Genomic DNA, 10,352 nt, shown 5'->3' on the forward strand with positions numbered 1-10,352 from the left:
GCATCATCTAAAAATCTTATTCACTGAAAGTAATCAATATCTGAAAATCAGTACATGCTAACAGAATCAAACAGTAGATGATAACTCAGTTCACTGAAAGTCATTTAAATGTAAATAGAAAAAGATATGTACTGAATTAATCACAGAAACGGATATGAACTATCTCATAGCTACCAATTCATGATTCACAAAAAAAATGACTACTCCTACTCATATATGCCAATTCATGACTGCTCATATATGCCAATTCATGATTCACAGAAAAAAAAATCTCATAGCTTTAAACATCTCATAGGTTACACTCACTTCACACTTAAAGCACCATCAACAGACTTCACTCACTTCACACAACCTTAGTTCTGAGTGAAGTCTTTGAGTGATTCCCTGACAAACTGGTACAGGTCAGGGGGCGAAGCCTAGTGGTGGCCAAACTGGGCTCCCGCACCCCTTGCCATGTGTGAAGTAACAATGAATCTGCATGTCACCATTCATGCAAGGATTTCATGCACAGTTTTCTCTCTTTCCAAATTAGTTGCCTATTCTTTAGTTTTAGCAATTGTGAAGTTTTTTAATACACTTTGATTATGCTTTCATGTGAATTGTGCCCCCCCTAATTCTACTTCACCCTATGCAAGCCTACAGCGGAGCACATTGCCCTATAAACCATCAATCTCAACGGACACATACTATGCAGCAGTACGTACGACTGCAAATGGTCCCTGCTGCCTCCCCTCTTCTGCCCTCCCTAGTCCCCACAGCTCAAAAATTTTCCACTCCCATAGTCCCATTACCTATCTCAAGCAGTACGTGTCCTCCCACCAGTGAATGATGAGCATTTTTGTTAGAGTTTTGAGATTTGAGGCTTGAGTTGCTTAATCACTTCTCAGCCCCTGCTACCATTTACCATGATGAACATCATTGGAACCAAATGCTCCTTTCACCTAGGCTACCAACGTTTGTCGACTACACAGCATGATTTGTTAATTCACAGAGTCTATCAGGCGCAATCATCTATTCAAACCATAACAAAACCTGCACATGCATCTTCTAATCTTAGCATGCAACCATCAGCTCACATCAAATTTAAGCACATTCGACCACCACAGCAAGACTAACCCAACCAAAGACAGAACCAGGAAAAAGGTCAACCAAACTACCAAAGCAACGCAACCAGTCGAATTTTCCAAAGAGGGCAAGGATGCTACCCAACCACCACCGGATGTCAACAACACACCAATCATTTTACCCAGCTCCAGTCCATTCCATTCCATTCCTTCACAAACATTCAAACTACACTGCTCGTGTGCCTCCCAACAACTAGAGTACATGTATTCACCCAAACGGCAATCTGCAATTACACATCAGGCGCACAGTAATGTAAAGCAACAACAGCTCCCAACAGCAAGCACAGAGCAACAATATAACGCAATGCAAAGCAACATTAGCTCCCAACACCTACATTTTTTATAGATGTAGTTTTACAGAACTCAGAAAACATGAGAATTGGTATATGGTACCCAGGAATACTTGAAGGGCTTGTAACACTAGTTTTAAACTTGGTATATGATTCACAAAGAATTCACAAAGAAAACGTGAGAATTGGTATATGATTCACAAAGAATTCCCATTGGCATATCTGAAAACTTTAAACATGTCATAGCTGCCAATTCATGACTGCTCATAAATGTCCTCTATCTCTATCTACTCGTCCATCCCTCCTACTCATATATGCCAATTCATGATTCACAAAAAAAGGGAAAAACACAAAGGATAAGCAGATAAGTTTTCTGCTACAGATATGTTAATTATCCACACATATAGAAGCAGCAGTAGCATACTACCGATACCACTGATACCACTAGAGAGAGCATGCTCTTATCCTAGCATGCTCTTAGGAGGAACACGCTAGGAACTTTCTGAAAGTCAATGGCTGACTTTGAGAAAATTCCTAGCATGCTCCTCCCAAGAACAAAGAATAGCTCAACTAGTGATATGTGGACCCTAGGAACAGTTAGAAATTTCTCAATAAGCTCCTGAAGTACTGCACTTGCCAATACACAAGAAAACTCGGTGCTGTATCTGAACTGTAAATAGCAGGAAGCTCGCGGCTGCTACTGAAACTGACAAAATTAAGAGAATAGCAACACTGTGGTTTTTTACTAATAAAAGTAGAAGTGTGAACGACTTACATTTTTTTCATATTCAGTACTATCATTATAGGTGTAGTAAACACAGTACAATTTACTTGCATGTGACCATCACCTATTTGAAGTTATATATGGTTTCACTTATGAATAGATCAATAACTATTCGTTCATATCAGACTGGAAGGACTTTAGTAACCGATAATTTTATTCAAGATTATTACAGAACAGTTGATTTATTTAATGTATTTCCTGTAAAAAGAACACTGCCAATTTATTGCTAATTCAAGTCATGCGAGCAAATAAGACTAATAACTCCAATCTATCTCAGATAACACAAGGCAAAGTGGTTTTCAAGAATTGGGGTTGGAGTACAAAAACATTATTTGCTAGGCAATCACCATCAAAAGCACACAAGTTCAACAACTGTGTTAGCGGCTGCTTGCTAAGGTAGTAAGATATGCAAATGAGCAGATCCCTAACATTCAATCATCGAATCAACAACCAATTTAACAGATGCACACACAAAATTTCAGGATCCACAAGAAACGGTGTGACAAGAGAAGAAGGGGAGAAACCTTAGGTAGAGCAGAGAGATCCGAGCGAAGGGCAAGAGGTGGTGACGTGTAGCCGGCAGCGTCGATGCTTCTCACGGGCGGCACAATGGGTAGCAGTAGCGGTGTCCTGGCTCGCGGATCTGCAGCTCCAAGATCCATGAAAAGCAATGGAGGTGTGGGTCAAACCCTAGCGGATCCAGAAACTACTGCAACGAAGGAGATGAGGTGCACTGACCTTCGAGACAGATGGCAATGGCGGTGGAGATGGCGACGACGGATGAGGAGCGAGGCGGCGGCGGTGGATGAGCTAGGTGGCTGCGGTGGAGGAGCAGCCTGAGAGCGACAAGCGAGGTGGAGGTATGTCGCGGCGGTGGACGGATGCCGGGGCAGGGGCGGTCGGATGCTGTGGTGGCGGCGGCCTCGCGACTGGGCGGCGTTGCGAGCGGAAGAAGACTGGGCTGGCCGGATGCTGTGGTGGCTCACAAGTCGCACGGGGAAACCCTCCCGGCCTAACGAGTCGTGGATTTCTTCCGCGCGGAAAACGCAGGGAAGCGGGCTGCGATCCGCACCTTGGTGGGCTGTCAAAGGGCGCACAAATTTGGCCCAGGGGAGGATGGCACGGGGTAGATTAGCCCAGAAAAAAGGCCAGGATGCCACTGGAAAATCTGGGCTGCCAAAGTAGGCCTAAGTGAAGTGATCATGGAAACAATTTTTTTTTTTAAAAGTGATCACGGAAACGGAACAGATCCGTCCATTTGATGATATATGGAGCGAGAAAGGCTGCTTCTTGCAAGCCCATTACAGAGGCGCAAAATAGAATTAAGCCCGAATATCCTGTTTATCCGTTCGCAACCCGCTGTCTCTGTCAGAGCCCAGTGACAACGGGCTGACAGAGACACTGACGTGTGGACCCACACTAAACCACTTCGGCACTAGCAGATGCCTGACACCCTGGCCCTCCACCGAACTCGACGTCTCTCTCCCCCCTCATCCATCTTCCTTTCTCACCTCTTGCCTTCTCGCGCTCGCCTCCGTGTCGTGTCGGCTCGCTCCGCTCTCACGTGAGATCGAGGAGGTGGTGGACTTGGGATTGTTGTGGCGTCGGCGGCGAACCGCGGGGGGCTAGGGTTTCCTGGTTCGGATCCGCGCCCTGGCCCATGGGATCCGAAGGCTTTGCTGCCGCGTGCCCCTCCGCCGCCGAGGCCTTCCTCAAGTACTACGGTGAGCTCCCCGCCGTCGAACTCGCTTGCTCGCGAGTGTTCCGGTCGATCCGTAGGTCCAGGGTTCTTTCGGTAGCCGCTTGCGGGTTTGGAGCAGATGCTTGCGGTTTTTAGGTGGGTTTAGCGGGTAACTTTTTTTTGGATTTTGGTCTTTCTTTTTGCGAATTATCACGAACCTTGTGGTTTTCAAGTTGGGAATTCTGCTAAATGGGTCGGTTCGAGTACTGAATAAGTGATCTTTAACGTTAATCGGTGGTCAATTGTCTGACTTCTTGACGAAAAATGGGTGCAAACTGATATGTTGTTCTTTACACTTCGAGGCCGTACACTTGATAATTCTTGTGCAATTCGATCATACCATCTTTCTTTGGCACCTAGAGTAGACAAAATTCTCAGGAACTAGAACCAAGCCTTGTGCATAGTACAAAAGTTTAATGTGCAGTAAACGGTTCTCGTGTTCACATTGTTAGTTCAGATTGTTTTTATTGGGGCACTATATCGACCTATTGGTTCTTTTGGCCTTTGTTTTGCTAGGTATCGTATCAGGAGGTACAAGTGGGGAGACAAGACAAGGATTGGTTGAACTTTCACTAGCTATAGATGGAATTGAAGGAATGAGGTTTGCATCTTTGAGAGTTCTTTTCATTATGATATATATCCTGCACCATAGGTGAAACTTTATGACAAGATGCATGCTTTTGTACTTCTTGCTTGCATATGTAGATTTGAAATATGAAACCTTGTCTGAGAATTAGAGAAATCTATTGACCCTTACTACTTTCTGTTTAGAATTTGGCTGAGGTGTAATTTGACTAAGATTTAAACACGAATTGAACAATATGTGAATATAAATAGTTGTTGTACTTGTCTCTCTAAAGGGGCGTACCCAGTGCAAAGAGCTCCCGCTCTGTGCGGGGTCTGGGGAAGGGTGTCAGTGGCAAGCCTTACCCTCGCCTGTGCAATGCGAGGAGACCGCGACTCGAACCCAGGACCTTCTGGTCACGGGCGATAAATCTTTTGGAGCTGATTTTCCTGTGTTAATGTTACCATCACATTGACATTTAACTGTTTTTACTTGGAAGTAAAAAAAATTATCATGGTGGTTATTCAATGTTGCAAACATCATGGCCTTTTTCATTGCTTGTCGCTCATATATCCTGACCAAGACACAAGCACACATCCTTAATCAGCCCTGATCACATAAACCTTCATAACCTCCATATCATGTGAATGTATGCTTCTCTTTTTGTATCATGTTTGGTTCTGTTTTATTTTTCTCATCCTATGTTTGCCTTTCACATGATTAAACATCCTAATATTGATGCAGGGACGTGATTTTTGCTGATATCCCAAAGCTCATTCCATTTATTGATTTGGTGAGTGATGCTTTCCAAGCTGTTTGAGATTTTTTTTGTCGATCTTTACTACATTACGTTAATTGAGAGCCTTCTTCACTACCTAATGTTAATTGAGAGCCTTCTTTTTTAGGAGGATATGGGCCTATTCAGTTGCTTCTACGATTTTGTCTTCTTCATCTGTCGTGAAAAGGGGCAAAAGAGTATCAGTAAGATCCTCTATTCTCAATGATGTCTGGACGCTACTGGTATCCTAGTATATACTTCTTATACCAATAGAACACTAACTAGGAATTCCCCTTTTCATTTGTATAGCTATTCAGAGAGCTGTAGCAGCATGGAAGATTGTTCTGAATGGAAGGTTCCGTTTGCTTGATCGATGGTGTAACTTCGTTGAGGTATAGAAATTGCTCTGCTTGGCCATGATATGACATCTCCATAATTCAACTCCAATATGTGTTGCACATTGACATTCTGCAACTTGTGATTGTTTATTAAAGTATTAGTAGTGCTCTATTCTTATCCAGTTACCCTAGAGAATAATAAAAGCAAGGTTGACATGGATATTCTATAGTTGTCATTCTACCAACATTTACTAAGACATGTCATATATATATGAAGATAAGCACTTCACTCTAGTTGAATGGCTGGCTTATGCTGTAAATTATATGGTTTGATACACGGTGACTATTGACTAAACAGAAATGTTAGAATATTGATGCACGTGGTAATTATTAGATGTTTGGTTTCCAGTTGTGCCATTCTGGCTAATACTTATGTCCTTGTCAAACCTAAATTTGTGTTGCAAGATGCATAATTTAGTTAGCACTCTCGCATATTGCAGAATGCATAGTTGCTTTAGTTATCAATTTGGCATCTTTTGCTGGGAAGAAATGTTGAAAACCTAAGGGTTGAAGTACTATAATACTGCTTTGCAACAGTTCAAATCTTTAGTCCTCAATAAACCATTAACATTATTTTTTCTCGAATATTCCATTTTTTTCCTCTTCAGAAAAGGAAATTAGCTTCATCACTTACACCCCCCTTTCCTATGATGAACAGTCATAAATACGCTTCACTGTTTTTTTCTTAGCTAAAAGCCTAAAACTATAATACTCTTTCTCAGAAGTACCAACGCCACAACATATCCGAGGATACTTGGCAGCAGCTGCTAGCTTTCAGCAGGTGTGTAAATGAAGATCTGGAAGGTTATGACCCACGAGGTACAAATTCTTTCTACATGACTACTTCGATTTTCAATTCTATATCTGCAGGCTGCAGCTGCCTTTATAGCGTAGCTCCATGCTAATTAAGAAAATTTCTTAGTTCCTGTTCCCTGTGTCTTTTTTCAGGTGCTTGGCCTGTTCTGATTGATGATTTTGTGGAGCAAATGCACAGGTTTGCTGCCACAACATGATTATATTCTCTTGCAGTTCAGTTTATATATGTTCTTCCTGTTGTCAAACATAAAGCATAATCATTAAATGGATAATGCAAGCATATAATGATTCTCACCAGTTTTCATTTTCTTTCCACTGATTGACTTTCTGCTGTCAATTTCATAGTCAGTAAATCCTTTCTTAAATTAGTCATGAAACACAAATGAGACCTGTTTTCTTCCACTACAATACCCCTTGGATTTCCCCTATTATAAATGAATAATCAAAATTTAAATTAGGGAGTGCGGAAAGGTCTGCATGTTGTCCAAGGCTAAGCTATTTTACTCATGGAAGATTTTGGGAAGATCTCAAGATCTATTTTACTCTTGTAACATTCTATTGGAGTATAGGCCTAGATGTGGCTTGCTTTGATAAACTACTAGTAGTTTTTTGTAGAATTGTTTATTTTGCAAAGCTTTGTGTGATTACTGTCTATTAGTGTCTATTCAAAACCATAGTGACAATCTATACCGGGTAGCAAGTTAAAAAAAGAAAACATTGCAGAAACCAGATTGGCTTTGTAGAAATTACAATAGGACGGGGCTCACAGAAGTTGCTGATCAGCGCTGATTCATCCATAGCTGTTGCCTGTCAGTTCTTCTTTTGAATGTGTAATGGGAAGCTTCTCGCGGGGGAAACCCTGGCTTTCGCAGAGAAAGAACGATTGGAACGTTTGTTTTATGCAATAGCTAATTAGCTATACAGTTTTAGTGAATTTATTCTTCATAATAAGCTAAGTTAGTCTTGTTGTCTCGGAGAGTAATGTTTCTTCCTAGTTGTATGCTGACTTATGTGTCTCTACTTGGAAAATGTAGAATTTATCACTCCACTGACTGCAGCAGTGCGATGGAATCACAGTGTAACATTTCCAGTACATTTCAAGGTATTATTATCATTATTATTTGGACCAGTGTTATTTTACTCAACAACAACAACAACAACAACATAGCCTTTTAGTCCCAAGCAAGTTGGGGTAGGCTAAAGTTGAAACCCACCAAGAGCCCCAAGTCACGGTTTAGACACTTCAATAGCTGCTTTTCAAGTATTTCTATTCAAACATAGATCTCTAAGTATATTCTAGGCTTTCAAATATCTTTTTATTGCCTCCCTCCATGTCAATTTCGGTCTTTCTCTATCTCTCCTTATGTTATTAGCTTGGCTTAGGACTCCACAATGCACTGGTGCCTCTGGAGGTCTCCTTTGGACATGGCCAAACCACCTCAACCTGATGTTGGACAAGCTTTTCTTTAATTGGTGCTACCTCTAGGCGATCACATATATCATTGTTCCGAACCCGGTCCATTCTTGTGTGACCGCAAATCCATCGCAACATACGCATTTATGCAACACTCAGTTGTTGAATATGTCGAATCTTTGTAGGACAACATTCTGCTCCATACAACATAGCCAGTCTAATCGTCGTTCTATAGAACTTGCATTTTAGTTTTTGTGGTACCCTCTTGTCACAGAGAATGCCAGAAGCTTTTGCCACTTGATCCACCCTGCTTTGATTCTATGGCTAACGTCCGCATCAATATCTCCATCCCTCTGTAGCATTGAGTCCTAGATACCGAAAGGTATCCTTCTTAGGCACTACTTGACGTTCCAAACTCACATCTCCCTCCTCCTTTACAACTTCGTCAAAGTCGCATCTCATGTATTCGGTTTTAGTTCTGCTCAATCTAAAATCTTTAGAGTCAAAGGTCTGTCGCCATAACTCTAGTTTCATATTTACTCCCGCTTGGCTTTCGTCCACTAACATTACATCATCAGCGAACAACATACACCAAGAGATATAACCTCATCCATTACCAAGGCAAAGAGATATGGGCTTAAGGCTGACCCTTGATGAAGTCCAATTTTAATCGGGAAGTAATATGTGTTACCATCGTTTGTTCGAACACTGATCACAACATTGTTGTACATGTCCTTGATAAGGGTCACGTACTTTGATGGGACTTTATGTTTATCCAAAGAGCACCACGTAACATTTCTTGTTATCTTATCATAAGCCTTCTCCAAGTCAATGAAAATTAAGTGGAGGTCCTTCTTCTGCTTTCTAAACCGCTCCATAACATGTTTTATTAATAAGATTGCTTCTGTGGTTGACCTTCCGGGCATGAAACTTGGTTTGTGCGTCGTTCCTCGCAGGCGCTGCTCGATGACTCTCTCCCATAACTTCATAGTGTGTCTCATCAACTTAATTCCCTGATAATTAGTATAACTTTGGATATCTCCCTTGTTCTTGTAGATTGATACCGATATGCTTATTGTCCACTCCTCAGGTATCTTGTTCGATCGAAAGATATTGTTGAACATCTTGGTTTGCCATACTATAACTATATCCTCGAGACATCTCCACACCTTGATTGGGATACCATCAGGGCCCATCGCTTTGCCTCCTTTCATCCTTTTCAAGGCTTCTTTGACCTTCGATTCTTGAATCCTCCGCACAAAGCGCCTGTTAGTGTCATCAAACGAGTCGTCCAGTTGAATGGTGGTGTTCTCGTTCTCACCATTGAACAATTTATCAAAATACTCTTGCCATCTATGTCTGATCTCATCCTCCTTCACCAAGAGCTGCTCCATCTCATCCTTTATGCACTTGACTTGGTTGAAGTCCCTTGTCTTCCTATCGCGAGCCCTAGCCATCCTATAAATGTCATTATCACATTTCTTCGTACTCAAACGTCGGTAAAGGTCCTCATAGGCCCGCCCCTTTGCCTCACTCACCGCTCGTTTTGTAGTCTTGTTTGCCACCTTGTACTTCTCTATGTTGTTTGCACACCTGTCATGATACAAGCGCTTATAGCACTCCTCCTTTTTTTAATAGCCTTTTGCACATTTTCATTCCACCACCAAGTGTCTTTCGAGTCGCATCCGCTCCCTTTGGTCACTCCAAGCACCTCTGAAGCAAACTTCCGAACGCATGTTGCCATTTTCTCCCACATGCTGTTTGCATCGCCTTCATCATTCCAAGGGCCCTCTTCAATGACCTTTTCCTTAAAGACCTTTTGATGTCCCCCTTCTAATTTCCACCTGTGTTATTTTACTATATTTTTTTATCGAGCTTCACATTACACACTGTTCTGAATCTGGTGTTACAGGGCTGGATCCTCTACCTGGATCAAAGAGGAAATGTCCTCACTTCAAGTCCAATGAAGAGGATGTAGAACTTTCAGATAGTTTTACACGTTCTGTCCATCTTACCCCAATAAAGCGACTCAAGGAAAGTCATGATGCGAGATATGGAGTGAGGGAATCCCACAAAATTACCCATTTCTCTAATAGTTCCTCAGATTACCACGAGGATATGCATTTACACAACTCAAGAGGTTGCCTTCAGAACTCCCCATGTAATGTTGAGGATGCCCTGTCGAAAGGGTTTGAGGGCTGTATTTCGATGAAATGCCCCTTCTGATGTAACCAGGAATGAATAGGTTAGTCATTCTTGTGGCAGCCCAGAAACTATACATTCCCACTAGCTCCAAAATCATCTTGTGTGTATTTAGTCAATATTTTTGAGAGGTCATATATCCGTTTGTGCCTGAATGATCGATGATCTGTAACCCGCAACGGAGTATATGCAATTCACGTCTATTACCCCCATTGAATGTATTTTTTTAATGTTTTTTAC

General features: G+C 41.9%; 1 protein-coding gene across 1 annotated transcript; it reads left to right on the top strand.

Annotated features, from left to right (window-relative positions):
• Positions 1 to 3,670: 3,670 nt before the first annotated feature.
• On the top strand, positions 3,671 to 10,324 carry LOC136550440 (defective in cullin neddylation protein AAR3-like). The gene is made up of 9 exons (XM_066542013.1): positions 3,671 to 3,922; positions 4,456 to 4,540; positions 5,249 to 5,297; positions 5,410 to 5,485; positions 5,592 to 5,674; positions 6,403 to 6,499; positions 6,629 to 6,674; positions 7,531 to 7,598; positions 9,823 to 10,324. The coding sequence occupies exons 1-9, from the start codon at positions 3,859 to 3,861 to the stop codon at positions 10,134 to 10,136; spliced, it is 882 nt and encodes a 293-aa protein (XP_066398110.1). The 5' UTR covers positions 3,671 to 3,858; the 3' UTR covers positions 10,137 to 10,324.
• The last annotated feature ends 28 nt before the right edge of the window (positions 10,325 to 10,352 follow it).

The sequence above is a fragment of the Miscanthus floridulus genome, chromosome 4 (assembly GCF_019320115.1).
Source record: "Miscanthus floridulus cultivar M001 chromosome 4, ASM1932011v1, whole genome shotgun sequence".
Lineage (NCBI taxonomy): Eukaryota > Viridiplantae > Streptophyta > Magnoliopsida > Poales > Poaceae > Miscanthus > Miscanthus floridulus.